Genomic DNA, 14765 nt, shown 5'->3' with positions numbered 1-14765 from the left:
TTAAAAATTATACAGGATACTAACCGAAAGTTAACAGCGTGTAGGTAACGGCCGACCTTCCCTCCCCCAGTCCAAGCAGCTCACTCTAGTTCCTAGCGTGCTGTGGTGCGCCAGCATCCGTGAACCTCGCAAGCATGCTGGTATCACGGTCCCACTTCACCACAGAAACAGGGGCTGGGAACCTTTTGCAGCCTGCAGGATAACCCGTTTCTAGATTTATCTTTTTTTTTTTAAGAACAATATAGCAAAAGCTGTAACCCTTTGCTTTAATAATTCAGTGTGGGGGCTCAGAACCAAAGCCTAGCACAGCAGAGCTGTGAAATCTCTATGACACTATCACGAGGCACATCAAGACCTACATTTCTCCTATGCAGAGCCAACTCGTTACGGTCACTCCTCAGACGTTCGCCGTTTACCTACCTACCTACCTACCTAGGTATGTACATACATCTGGAATCCCCGAGGAGATTGACTGCGTGTGCTTCTTCTAAGGTTTCGAGACTATCACCCTACACGAGGCAGGACCACTCCCACCCCCCGGCAGCAAACTTTGCACGACTTGCAGTGCCAAAGAGATATCACGCGGCAAACGTCTGCGGCTGCCACCAAGTGCGTTGCCGTCAGAGGCCCTCCTCTACGCGCGCGCGCGCGCACGACACGGCGGGGCTTGGGAACAGAGGCGAGCCGGACAGCACCAGCAACCCACTACGCGCCGCGGCAGGCGGAGACGGAGTGGGGGAGCACCGAAAAAGCGCGATGTTTTAGGGATGGTGCAGTAGAGAGCGCCACAACCCAGAGAGGCCCCGTCCGTTGCCCGCCCGCCCTGGCTCCCGCGGCAACGCCGCCACCCGCCCTGCCGGGCACGCGCAACGGGTCCTCGGCTCAGGGCGCCTGCTGAGCGCGGGGGAGGGGGAGAGGAAGGGAAGAGGAACCGCGCACAGAGCAAAGCCGCGGCTACCTCCTCGTCCTCGTAGATGACGCTGGCGGGGAAGCGCCTTGCCGATGATCTTTCCGAAGGCAGTAGTGGCGCCACCCGGCCGGGCAGCCCGCGCCCCAGGAATCTCGTCAGCCACGCCGACGCCCGTCCTCGCCCCCGCGCTTCCTCCCCTCGGCCAGGCCCTCCGCGGCGCCCCTTGGGCCGCCGGCCGATCCCGCGTGTCGATTGGCTGTCTCGCCTGTCGTTTCCGCTTGTCCCCGCCCCCTTGGCGGTTCCGCCCCCGTCGACCCGGTGCTAATGACACCTATAGAGCCTTTTATGTTGATTTCGATAAAAGTGTTGAATAGAAGTGTTAAAGTAGAACTAGGCCTTTTTGGAAACTTACTGAAGTGAATCTTTCTCATAAGATTAGACTATTGCTTATAGACGATTACTAGCTCCGAAGTTATGTTTTGTGAAGTTTTGTTCCTGTGTCCCTGGGAGAGCGATAGGGCCCCAGACTTGTTATGAGAAGTGGCAGAGAAATGGCACCAACGGGTATCGATAATTCGTCTGGCCCAGTATACCCGGCTCACGGGACCGAGATATTGGTAAAACTCGTGACACCCAGCTGCAAAACTTGGCCCCTTCACGGAATAATGTCCATATTTGGAAGCAAAGTGTGCGGGTTCCACTAAAGGTCACTAGAAAACTGCTCCTCTAATAGCCACAAAGGGGCACCAGAGACCATCAAATCCTTCCTAGAGAGGTTTTTAACCATCTACTGCGCACGCGAGAAGAAAACGTAAACATCGCAATCAACTTTAAAAGATTTTGCTTTTCTCCTGAGAACTGTGATAAAAAGGTCTACATAAACGTAACGTTGCGAAATGGGAATCTATGCATGACTTTGGAAGCTATTCCTCATGCGTCCAGCGCTGCAATAAAGAACGCCTGCTTTCTAAAACTCCAACACGAGTCTTCGAGAGTTTTCTTCGGACGGATTTTGCGGTAACACTTACCGGGGCTCAGGGAGTTTGCGTGCCCTCGGGGCGCGGAGGGATCCGACCTGGGGGCGGAGGGAGAAGACGTTGGCGAGTCCGCGGAGGGATCTGCGTCGTGTAGTGCTGCCAGCCTGGGGGCGGGCAACGAGGTCCCGGAAGAGGCTGTTGCAGCTAGAAGTACTATTCGTTGTTATTTGTTGCCGCATCGAGTCCACCCTCAAGCGTGCTTGTGGCTTTTTGGTGCTGCTCCCTCCAGTCGAAAGACTGCTTTTGCCAGGGCAGGGCAGGCCTTAACTTACCTTACCTTTTCAGAACATTTCGCAGAACCAACAGAAGTTGCTCTAACCCTTTCCCTGAAAGCCCCGCTTCCGTCGCAGACGTTTCCAAGCTGCAGACGTTTCCAAGCTGCACGCCTCCTGGGAGAAAATAAAATACAAAGCGTGCGTTCAGCTCGAGGGCTACAGGGCAGATCAAGATAGGATTTGCGCTAAGCTGGGTAGGAGGCTTTTAGAAAAATAGGCGGTGCCCCCAAAGCTGCCCAAGGGTGGTCTGTGGTGCCCTGCAGCCCCGGGGATAGGGAGCCATTTGATTGGTCTACACAACTGTATCGGGCTAAGGATATCCTTATCCGCCTTTGTGGCAAGGGCACGTTGTCGGCTCAGGTTCACCTTGGTCTCCGGCAGGAGCCCCCCCCCACGTCCTTTTTCTGCAAAGCTGCTTTCCGGCAGCCTCCAGCACATACTGGCGCGTGGGGTTGATCCTCCCCGGGTGCGGGACTTTGCACTTTCCCCACGTTGAACCGCACGAGGCTCCTGCCTGCCCACTTCTCCAGCCCGTCCAGGTCCCTCTGGATGGCAGCACTACCCTCTGGTGTATCAGCCACTCCTCCCGCTTTTGTATCATCAGCAAACTCGCTGAGGGCACAGTCTGTCTACCCGTCATCCAGATCGTTAATTACCATGTTGAACAGGATCGGACCGTTAGTTACTGGCCTTCAACTAGACTCCGTGCCACTAATCACCACCCTCTGGGCCCAGCTGCTCAGCCACAATGACTACTCCTGATGACCGTCTTGTCCTTCACGTGCCTGGAAGTGGTTTCCAGGATCAGCTGCTCCATCGCTTTTGCAGGAAACGAGGTGAGGCTGACCGGCCTGTAGTTCCCTGCGTCCTCTTTCTTGCCCTTCTCAAAGAGAGGGGTGACACTTGCATTCCTCCAGTCCTCACGCACCTCCCCCAGTCGCCACGATGGATCAAAGATTATCAAGAGTGGCTTCACAATGACATCTGCTGCTCCCCCAGCGCTCATGCGTGCATCCCATCAGGGCCCGTGGACTTATGTACGTTTGCTTAAGTATTCCCTTACCAGATCCTCTTCCACCTTGCTCCAGACTTTCCCCCCTGGTCTCCAGGGTACGGGGCTCCTGAAGTCTGGTCTTGCTAGTAAAGACTGAGGCTCTTCCCTTGTCCGCTGATGCGATCACTCCATCGTAGAAGGCCACTAGAGTAGTTGGGCACGATTTGCCCTTGGTGAAGCCACGTTGGCTTTCTCAAATCACCTCACCGTCTTCCATACAGAGAGTTCTCCAGAGAGTGCAGAAAAAGGCCCTTTTTCAGCGACCCTCCACCAGTGCTGGAACAGAATAAGGTGGCTCGATCTGCTCCAAGTATAACCACCAGCGCGACCAAGAAAAAGCAACGGGTGATAGTGGTGGGTGATTCTCTTCTCAGAGGCACAGAGGCACCCGTTTGCAGACCAGACCAGACCAGCTCTTTAGAGAGGTTTGCTGTCTATCGCGTGCGTGCACCAGGGACGTCACTGAGAGGCTTCCTAGACTCGTTCGTCTATTACCCGCTCTTGGTGTTTCATGTGGGGACCATGGATGCAGCCACCAGCAGTGTTAAGAATATTAAAAAGGATTACAGGGCCCTGGGAGCAGCAGTTAAGAACTGTGGAGCACAGGTGGTATTTTCATCAATCCTAGCAGTCAGAGGGAAAGGGATAGGGCCAATTGGATCCAGCAGATCAACAGCTGGCTACGCAACTGGTGCTATAGCTACCTGGATCATGGGACCAGCTTTGACAAACCTGGTCTGCTGGGGCTGATGGGGTCCACCTGTCGGAAAAGGGAAAGAGCATCTTTGGCTGTAGGCTAGCCAAGCTGGTGAAGAAGGCTTGTCGCGGTCCGATGTCAGTAGCAGGCCGCCGGAAGTCAGGAAGTTTACGCGACTCCCTCCCTTATTGAGAGGTTTGATTTAAAAGGGACCGAGGGTTACGCGTGGCGGTCGCCTCTCACAGAGGAACAGCCACTGCTGGACTGTATTTTAGAGTGGAAGCTAAGATACCGCCCTCACCACGCTCACAAACTATTACTGACACCAATATTTAAATTTCCGAACGAACCGGTTTATTAGGGGAAAAGCCAAATTAAGGGACAAGGGTTCCGGAAAAGTAAGTCGAGGGATATATCAGAGAAATAATTCAGAAGTAAGATGCCCTTATTAAATAACAATGTACAATGTATCCCCTTGAGTGTTATTAGAAGACATATAGAGGATAACCAGGGGATCAGGCCCAGTCAGCATGGGCTTATGCAAGGCAGGTCCTGCCTGACGAACCTGATGTCCTTTTAGAACCTGATGACCCGACTATTGGACGAGGGAAAGGCTGTGGATATTGTCTGTCTGGACCTCCAAAAAGCATTTGACACGGATCCCCATAGAACTCTCATAAAAAAACTGGCTGCTCGTGGCCTGGATGAGCGCACAATATGTTGGATCAAGCACTGGCTGGACAGTCGGGCCCAAAGAGTGGTGGTCAATGGAGTCAAATCCAGCTGGCGGCCGGTCGCAAGTGGTGTTCCTCAGGGCTCAGTGTTGGGACCGTTTCTGTTTAACATCTTTATTGATGATCTCGATAAGGACATAGAGCGTATTATCAGTAAGTTTGCAGACAACACCAAGCTAGGCGGGAGCGTTGATCTGCATGAGGATAGGGAGGCTCTACAGGGAGGCTTGGATAGATTAGTTTGTTGGGCTAATGTTAATGGTACGGGCTTCAACAAGGCCAAGTGCCGGGTCCTGCACCTTGGGCCACAACAACCCCATGCAATGCTACAGGCTTGGGGAAGTGTGGCTGGAAAGTGTCTGGCAGAAAAGGACCTAGGGATTCTAATTGACAAGCGGCTGAATATGAGCCAGCAGTGTGCCCAGGTGGCCAGGAAAGCCAACGGCATCCTGGCTTGTATTAGAAATAGTGTGACCAGCAGAAGTAGAGAGGTGATTGTCCCCCTGTACTCAGCACTGGTGAGGCCACACCTGGAGTATTGCGTCCAGTTTTAGGCACCTCAATTCAAGAGAGATATCGAGGTGCCGGAGCGAGTACAGAGGAGGGCAACGAAGCTGGTGAAGGGCCTAGAGAATAAATGTTATGAAGAACGCTTGAAGGAGCTGGGAATGTTTAGTTTGAGAAAGAGGAGGCTGAGGGGAGACCTCATCAGTCTCTACAACTACCTGAAAGGTCATTGTAGAGAGGTTGCTGCAGGTCTCTTCTCACAGGTAATTAGCAACAGGAGGGAATGGCTTCAAGCTGCAACAGGGGAGGTTTAGACTGGACATTAGGAAAAAATGTTTCACAGAAAGAGTGGTTAGACACCGGAATAGGCTGCCCAGGGAGGTGGTTGAGTCACCATCCCTGGATGCGTTTAAGGGTCATTTGGATGTGGTGTTGGTGGCTATGGTTTAGGGGAGAACTTTGTAGAGTAGGGATGATGGTTGGACTCGGTGATCCCAAGGGTCTTTTCCAACCTGAATAGTTCTATGATTCTATGAACGTAAATAACAAGGTTCCTGTTGGAGAGGGTCCAGAGAAGGGCCGCCAAGATGATCAAAGGCCTGGAGCACCTCTGCTATGAAGACAGGCTAAGAAAATTGGGGCTGTTCAGCCTAGAGAAGAGAAGGCTCCGGGGAGACCTTATAGCGGCCTTCCAGTACTTGAAAGGGGCCTACAGGAAAGCTGGGGAGGGGCTTTTCATCAGAGAAGATAGCGATAGGACAAGGGGTAATGGTTTTAAACTGAGAGAGGGGAGATTTAGGATAGATATTAGGAAGAAATTCTTCACTACAAGGGTGGTGAGGTACTGGAATAGGTTACCCAGGGAGGTTGTTGATGTGTCCCCCCCCTTGTTCTTGTGGGGGACTTCAACTTACCAGATGTCTGCTGGAAGTACAACACAGCAGAAAGGGGCCAATCCAGGAGGTTTCTGGAATGTATGGAAGAGAACTTCCTGCTACAGCAGGTAAGTGAACCCACCAGGGGTAGTGCCATGCTGGACCTACTGTTTACAAACAGGGAAGGGCTGGCGGAAGATGTAGTGGTTGGAGGTCATCTTGGGCGCAGCGACCATGATATGATGGGCTTTTCCATATGTGGTGACGTTAGGAGGGTCGTCAGCAAAACCTCTACCTTGGACTTCCAGAGGGCTGACTTTGGTCTCTTCAGGACGCTGGTTGGGAGAGTCCCTTGGGAAGCAGCCCTCAAAAACAAAGGAGCCCAGGAAGGCTGGGCTTACTTTAAGAATGAAATGATGAAGGCGCAGGGGCAGGCTGTCCCTATGTGCCGAAAAAGGAGCCGGCGGGGAAGAAGACCGGCCTGGTTGAGCGAGGAACTATCACAAGAACTCAGAAATAAAAAAAGAGTGTACCGACTTTGGAAAAAGGGGCAGGTGAATCAGGAAGTATTCAAGGATATTGTAAGGGCACGTAGAAAGAGAATTAGAGATGCAAAAGCTCAGCTAGAACTTAAACTAGCCATCTCTGTAAAGGATAATAAAAAAAGCTTTTATAAATACATTAATAACAAAAGGAGGGTCAGGGAAAATCTTCATTCCTTATTGGATGAGGGGGGGAACTTAGTAACGGAGGACAAGGAAAAGGCTGAGGTACTTAACACCTTCTTTGCCTCAGTCTTTAACAAAAAGAATAGCTACCCTCAGGACAACTGGGCTCCTGAGTCGGTAGACAGGCATGGGGAGCAGAATCCCAGGAGGAAGTAGTTAGGGACCTGTTGTGCCACTTAGATCCCAACAAGTCCATGGGTCCGGATGGGATTCATCCTAGGGTGCTGAGGGAGCTGGGGTTGTTTAGCCTGGAGAAGAGGAGACTCAAGGGGGACCTTATCTCTCTCTACAACTACCTGAAGGGAGGTTGTAGTCAGGTGGGGGCTGGGCTCTTTTTCCAGGCAACTAGCACCAAGACAAGAGGGCGTGGTCTCAAGCTGCTCCAGGGGAGGTTTAGGTTGGATATTAGGAAGTACTTCCTCACGGAGAGGGTGATTAGACATTGGAACGCGCTTCCCAGGGAAGTGGTGGAAGCACCGTCCCTGGATGTGTTCAAGGAAAGGCTGGATGTGGCACTTAGTGCCATGGTCTAGCCGATGTGGTGGTGTTAGGGCATAGGCTGGACTTGATGATCTTAAAGGTCTTTTCCAGCCTTGGTGATTCTGTGTGGGTGATTCTGTGAAGGGCAGGTTGGATGAGGTTTTGTGCAACCTGGTCTAGTGGTAGGAGTCCCTGCTTATAGCAGGGGGGTTAGAAATAGAGATATATATATACATGGGATAAGATGAAGATGCCTCCCAGTGGCTGTCTCAGATGCTGTCGCGAGCCGGTATTGGGGGCTACCGGCTGTCAGGATGTTTTCGCGACTTCCCCCCCTCCCGATGTGGAGGGGTTTTTGAATAAGACCGAGGGTGACACGTGGCACTCGCCTCTCACAGAGGAACAGCCACTGTGGGACCGTATTTCAGGGTGGTAGTGTGGGGAACGGTCCATCTGCTCTCCCCCCACATAAGACTAAACAAAATGCCTTTCAAGCCAGCAAAGCAAGAGTGGCGCCTTTTTACTGATTTAGCCAAGGACAGAATGGAACAGGCCTCTCGCTCTACCAGATAACTCCACAGCAAGAAAAGAGCACAAGGGTTATGATAACTGGCAGAAAAATGGACAATAGGTTAAAGACTGCCTATAACAGAGCAGTACCTGGACCTGCCTGGAACGCCAGCCTCGCTGTCCGGAGGAGCCGAGAGGGAAGGGGGGGCTGCCCCGCGACCGCTGCCCGGAGAAGCGGAAAAGGGGGGGGGGCCGCCTGTGCCCGCTCCGCGGGGACCGTGCCCGCTCCCCGGAGACCCTGCCTGCCCAGCCTAAACGAAACCGGACCAAAGTAGGAGCTTGCCCAGCCTGCATTCGCCACCTACTTCGGGACTAAGGCCGTGCTTGCCGCAGCTGCTGCTGCTGGGAGGGGTCGCCCTGGCTACCGGGAAGCCGGCCCCCCCACGGATCGCCTGCCAGCCGCATCCTGGGAACCACGCGCTACGGAAGGAGGGTAAATACACACACACACACGCACACTCTAACTTTCCTGCCGGGCTCAACTCCTACCCTTTCACTCCATTGATTTTACACTCATCCTCGGAGTGTGCCTTTAATAAGACCATAGTACCTTTGAATCCCTTTTCCAATATACACCTAGACAACCTCTCCTGAACCTTGATCCCTTAATTTGTGTAGACCCTTAATAAACCGATTAATTCGTAAACTAAACATTGGTCTCAGTAGCAATTTGTGAGCATGGTGGGAGGGTATTCTAATCTACCCTCTAAGATACGGTCCCGCAGTGGCCGTTCCTCTGTGAGAGGCGAACGCCACGTGTGACCCTCGGTCTCATTCACAAACCTCTCCACATTGGGGGGGGGGAAGTCGCGGAAACATCCTGACAGCCGGTAGCCCCCCAATACCGGCCCGCGACAGGTAGTTAGAGTGCACACCCCCACCACGCTCACAAATTGCTTCTAAGACCAATGTTTACTACACGACTTAATCGTTTTATTAAGGGTTAACACAAACTGAGGGATGATGTTTAGGGAAGATGTAAATGTAAATGGCTATCAGGGACATATATATTTACACAGTAAGAAAGTGTCCTTTAGGGAGGTAATGCAAAAGGTACTGTGCTTTTAAGGCGTCTCTCCGAGAGAGGGTTGAGGACCAAAGGGATGAGGGAGGAAGCCCGACGTCAGTCCTCCTTGAGAGGTCGAGCTGTGTGTGCGAGTATGAGGAGAGGAGTGTGTGTGTGCGTGTGTGGTGATGTTACCTTCCGGCGGCTTGTCCCCGACGGCTCCTTTCCTAGAGGCAGCGGCGGTTGGTGGCGCCCCTTTTCGCCAGGCAGCGACGGCAGGGTCCGAAGTCCGTGGTGTCGGAGGGGCAGCCTCTCGCGGCTCGGCAGCGGGTGCAGCGGCTGTTTGTTTCCCCGGCAACCGGCAGCAAAACGGGGGGGGGGGGCACCGGCCCCGACCCCAGGGGTCAGGACCCCAGCACGCTCACCGCTTAGGCCCAGGCTCGACCCGGGGCGGGCAGGCGGGTAAGCAGGCAGGCAGAGTCCCAGCACCAGTATCCGCAGCAAGGGGGGGTGTCCCACGCAGAAAGCGTCCGAACAGGCCTGGGGGGGGGGGGGGGGGCACCTACTGCCCTCGCCGCCTTTTATACCCCCGTGACCCACCTGTCCAGCCAGTGTCACTGTCCAGAGCCAATTAGCATCCATGAGCCCCAAATTAGGGTGGTGACAATCAGGGGCAAAGTATGACTTGTCGCCCATCCTTTCTGTCCCGTACCACATCTGTTGTTTTGGTTTCAGTTGTCCTTGAGAAGCAAGTCTGTTTTAGTCCGTTAGCTGGGAATAATCAGCAGAAGGCCTTCGCTGGCTTAAAAGGCATTTTGTTTAGACTCATGTGGGGAAGAACAGCTTCCCACAGGTGCCCCAGTAACGTAGTGGTCAAGGGCAATGAAGGATTGCCCTGCGTCCTCATGCCCATCGGCCTCTTTTAATAGCTGTTAAAGAAAGGTGAAGTTTGCCGTCTCCCTGCCATGCGGTTTTGGTTTGGGTCCGGCTGGGACGGAGTTAACTTTCTCCATAGCAGCCCTCATAGTGCTGTGCTTTGTAGTTGTAGCTAGAAGGGTGTTGAAGACACACCAGTGTTTTAGCTACTGCTGAGCAGTGCTCCCACAGCTTGGAGGCTCTCTCTCCAACCACCCCACCCCCAAAGTCCAGGAAGCTGGGGGGGCAGGCAAGAGGGTGGAAGGGGACAGAACCAGGACAGCTGACCCAAATTGACAAAAGAGATAGTCCACTGTGCTATGGAAGCACCACAGCTGCCATTCAGACCACCTGCTTTCTCCTACCTGCAGCAGGAAGCTGGGCCTACCTCGGTTTCCCCTTGTGAGTCAATTGCTCTTTGTCTCTCTGTCTCTCAGCTTCACTGCCCTTAGCCTGGAGCTGGAGAGTTTCCACGGAAAGCAAAGAGCATAGTAAACTCTGAGCTGGTATCAATCTCCAAAGCACCAATAGAAGGCCAAGTTGATATCTGTGGTGCCAGCTGCTCTCCTGTGTTGAAGAACACAGAGCCCAGCTTGGCTCCAGCGAGGCCAAACAGAAACCAAAAAAAGAAGGGAGAGATAGATAAACACAAGAATTTGCTTAATGAGGGAAAAGGCTTTCTTGGTTTTTCCTTTGTTTCCCCTTTTGTTCTCCAGTAGAGGATTTTTGAGGTATGGCTAACCAGTTAAGTGGCAGCAGCCAATCCCTTTATTCTATAAAAGCCTAGTCCCATCTTTGGTCGGGGAGATTCCTGTACATTTTTCTTAGAAGGCGTACTGGATCTTCTCCCCTCCAGTGGGGACGCCTGCTCAAGCAGTTACTCCTCGAGAGGTTGAGAGAAAGGGACACCTGGCCGTAGCCAAAGAAAGGGTAAGGAGTATCAAATCCCTATCTATGCGTTCTTAATCGCATCTTCTTCGCTAATTTTAAACATTTAAGACAGTTTTGAGTTTTAAGCTTTGGAACTTTAAGACGTTAGGATCCTTGTAAACATAAAAGACTGCAGTCAGTGTATTATCACATTGCCTATAGGTATTACTTCAATCATTGTTCTAGATCTAGCATACGACCTATTCACGAGGAAGTTGCTAGCACTCAAACAATTAGCCTTTGTGTAATAGTTGACTATTTGGTTGTGTATTTTATTATTAAGGTACCTTCTTGTCTTGTTATCCTAATACCCTGTTTTGCTACCCTAATATCCCAACGCTCATGTAATCCGATGTATGCCTTTATAGTCTCATCTTTGGGATCCTTTGCGATTTACAATGAATCTTGGTTCTGTACATACACATCTCGATGCTCTCTTGCCCCGTACGGGACACTACCATAGCCCTCCTTGCCAGAAAAGGGATTATCAACAGGGCCTTATCGCACAGCCATTGATAAAGTGCTCCAACAGGACTTGGATGCTTCCAGCACATTGCGCTGTGCCAAAACCACCCTTGCACGGCACGCCGAGTAGCGTCACATACAGTAGTTTCCAAGGTTTTAGCAGCAGCCTACACACCGGCTTTACGTACGTTTGCGTACCACTCACGAAAAGCTCAGAGTTTGCTTCCTACAAGATGCAGGAGACTGCTAAGCGGCTCCAGCATCACGCTTCCAATGACTGGGCAAATCTGTTAACACCGTTAACAGACTGAAACATGCCACATACTTACACTCCAGGGAGGCACCAGTTTAACTTGCAGAACTATTTCCCTCAGTAAGACACGCCAAGACAGAGATGATATCCCCATGGTAAAGCTTTATTGTGCAACTGCCGCTCAAAGCTTTCATTACCTTCCACAGACACGCCACACACACACACACAAACAATCAGACATCAACAGTGGCTAGACTGACGGGCAACAGACAAAATCCATTCGGTGGCCGTTTGTACACGTGCAGCAACTCTCGCGGTGCTAAAATCTTAGCCAGGCGGCCAGCCCAACAGACGGCCACCCAGAATACGTAGATGTTGGCGATAGACAGACTGCCCACCCTCAGGCCCTTCATCCACAACCGTCCGGAATCCATCGGTCAGGCCCAGGCGAGCAGCACGCTTCTTGCCAACAATCTTGAAAGGCCCAAGAAGCTGGAGAAGGAAGCACAAAACCATAAATAAAAAATAACATAAACCAAAAAGCCACACACAAAGAGGGGAGAGGGCGGGAGGGGAAGGAATGGGAGCAGGGAACCACCCGGAGAAACCAGTTAGCCAATTCCTAGCAATTCAACCACTGCGCTTCAAATTACCGTCCGTCCGCCTGCAACCGACGTTTTCCAAGCAAAGCTACAAAGACCGATCATGCACACTACTATAGAGAAAAAAAGAGCTATGCAATTTTTTTCCAAGCTAGACGCTAACGGACTACAAAACAGCCAGAGAAGCTAAGTTTGTCTCTGGGTTAAAGCCCCCACCTGCCAAAAACCCCAAGCCCTCTTCTCCGTATTGCAACAACTACTACTACTCTTACTCTAAAACCACGACAACAGGCATCGGACTGGGCTCCAAAACAACACCGCATTTTGCACCTGAAGTACGTACCCATTGCTTTATATCACTGCTTTGAGTCAAAAAGCTCAAGTCCGTGACAAGCTAGAGGCAAAGGGTTATAGCGCCAGAAAACCCAAAATAGCCTACTGTGCCCTATCAAGAGGAAAAGGGGGGGTGGGAAAGAGTCTAGCAAATTAGCAACTAATTACAGGTAGAGTTTAGTGTACAGAAAGCTTCACAGTACTTACAGATTCACCAGAATCTTCCGCTTCCGATAACCTGATAATTGGCTCCTTAGGCATGACTAGGAAACGCGTCGGAGCTTGGGGTGAAAGACCACGGAAGGCAAGGCACTGGAGGAAGAGCAAACAGTTAAAACGTAATTGGCTTCAGAGAAAGGTAATGTAACTCAAGCAAATCAATATGCCCCGCTGAACTCGTACAGCAGCAGATTACCAGACGCCCTCAAGGCAAGCCCAAACGATGACTTTTCTTACGCGATATGAATACTTTCTACACGCAGAACACAACACATTTACAGAGCCCCCTCCAGAAGTGGGATTCAGCACGCAAGATGATGGGGGCAAGGAGACGGGCCAGTACTTCAGATTAGCGACCCCCAGTAGGTTTTCATTTGGGTTGGTCATTTCCTAAGCGGTTTCTCTGTTCAACGCGGTCCACGCAGAGGCAGGAGAGGAGACAAACGGCCTAACTGAACCGGCAAAGAATTTAGTAAAGGGGAAGATCAGCGGCCATTCGTTTCCCACGGTACAGGGAGCTCAAGTATCGAACAAAAGCATAATCACAGGAAGCCGGCACGTGCCTAGTAAAAGTCCGTCTTCTACGTCGCACGTAAACCCTACCTTCAAAAGCAGAAGACCTCCCCAACTGTTAGCCTTCAGCATTTTAATTTAAAAATTATACAGGATACTAACCGAAAGTTAACAGCGTGTAGGTAACGGCCGACCTTCCCTCCCCCAGTCCAAGCAGCTCACTCTAGTTCCTAGCGTGCTGTGGTGCGCCAGCATCCGTGAACCTCGCAAGCATGCTGGTATCACGGTCCCACTTCACCACAGAAACAGGGGCTGGGAAGCTTTTGCAGCCTGCAGGATAACCCGTTTCTAGATTTATTTATTTATTTTAAGAACAATATAGCAAAAGCTGTAACCCTTTGCTTTAATAATTCAGTGTGGGGGCTCAGAACCAAAGCCTAGCACAGCAGAGCTGTGAAATCTCTATGACACTATCACGAGGCACATCAAGACCTACATTTCTCCTATGCAGAGCCAACTCGTTACGGTCACTCCTCAGACGTTCGCCGTTTACCTACCTACCTACCTACCTAGGTATGTACATACACCTGGAATCCCCGAGGAGATTGACTGCGTGTGCTTCTTCTAAGGTTTCGAGACTATCACCCTACACGAGGCAGGACCACTCCCACCCCCCGGCAGCAAACTTTGCACGACTTGCAGTGCCAAAGAGATATCACGCGGCAAACGTCTGCGGCTGCCACCAAGTGCGTTGCCGTCAGAGGCCCTCCTCTACGCGCGCGCGCGCGCACGACACGGCGGGGCTTGGGAACAGAGGCGAGCCGGACAGCACCAGCAACCCACTACGCGCCGCGGCAGGCGGAGACGGAGTGGGGGAGCACCGAAAAAGCGCGATGTTTTAGGGATGGTGCAGTAGAGAGCGCCACAACCCAGAGAGGCCCCGTCCGTTGCCCGCCCGCCCTGGCTCCCGCGGCAACGCCGCCACCCGCCCTGCCGGGCACGCGCAACGGGTCCTCGGCTCAGGGCGCCTGCTGAGCGCGGGGGGAGGGGGAGAGGAAGGGAAGAGGAACCGCGCACAGAGCAAAGCCGCGGCTACCTCCTCGTCCTCGTAGATGACGCTGGCGGGGAAGCGCCTTGCCGATGATCTTTCCGAAGGCAGTAGTGGCGCCACCCGGCCGGGCAGCCCGCGCCCCAGGAATCTCGTCAGCCACGCCGACGCCCGTCCTCGCCCCCGCGCTTCCTCCCCTCGGCCAGGCCCTCCGCGGCGCCCCTTGGGCCGCCGGCCGATCCCGCGTCTCGATTGGCTGTCTCGCCTGTCGTTTCCGCTTGTCCCCGCCCCCTTGGCGGTTCCGCCCCCGTCGACCCGGTGCTAATGACACCTATAGAGCCTTTTATGTTGATTTCGATAAAAGTGTTGAATAGAAGTGTTAAAGTAGAACTAGGCCTTTTTGGAAACTTACTGAAGTGAATCTTTCTCACAAGATTAGACTATTGCTTATAGACGATTACTAGCTCCGAAGTTATGTTTTGTGAAGTTTTGTTCCTGTGTCCCTGGGAGAGCGATAGGGCCCCAGACTTGTTATGAGAAGTGGCAGAGAAATGGCACCAACGGGTATCGATAATTCGTCTGGCCCAGTATACCCGGCTCACGGGACCGAGATA

The 14765-nt window shown here is 52.4% G+C and overlaps 1 protein-coding gene across 31 annotated transcripts in view; it reads right to left on the bottom strand.

Annotated features, from left to right (window-relative positions):
• The window catches only part of LOC127395203 (adenosine 5'-monophosphoramidase HINT1-like), a 213788-nt gene that overhangs the window by 164894 nt on the left and 34129 nt on the right, over nucleotides 1-14765 (bottom strand). For 7 of the 31 annotated variants that reach the window (XM_051641795.1, XM_051641806.1, XM_051641807.1 and 4 more), the window contains exons 1-2: nucleotides 14200-14323; nucleotides 12579-12683 (exon numbers count right to left, since the gene is read on the bottom strand). The exons of 5 other annotated variants lie outside the window; for them this stretch is intronic. In XM_051641795.1, the coding sequence (XP_051497755.1) occupies nucleotides 12579-12632 (54 nt within the window). In that variant the 5' untranslated portion in view covers nucleotides 12633-12683; nucleotides 14200-14323. Of the gene's footprint in view, nucleotides 1-24; nucleotides 45-958; nucleotides 1083-1938; nucleotides 2101-2219; nucleotides 2337-2523; nucleotides 2757-12578; nucleotides 12684-13265; nucleotides 13287-13672; nucleotides 13815-14199; nucleotides 14324-14765 lie in introns of those variants that run through there. 19 more of the 31 variants (XM_051641798.1, XM_051641796.1, XM_051641801.1 and 16 more) reach the window with 13 other exon arrangements.

Source organism: Apus apus, chromosome W (assembly GCF_020740795.1).
Source record: "Apus apus isolate bApuApu2 chromosome W, bApuApu2.pri.cur, whole genome shotgun sequence".
Lineage (NCBI taxonomy): Eukaryota > Metazoa > Chordata > Aves > Apodiformes > Apodidae > Apus > Apus apus.
Note: the sequence above shows the minus strand (reverse complement) of the source record. Positions and strands in the feature narration are given on the sequence as shown.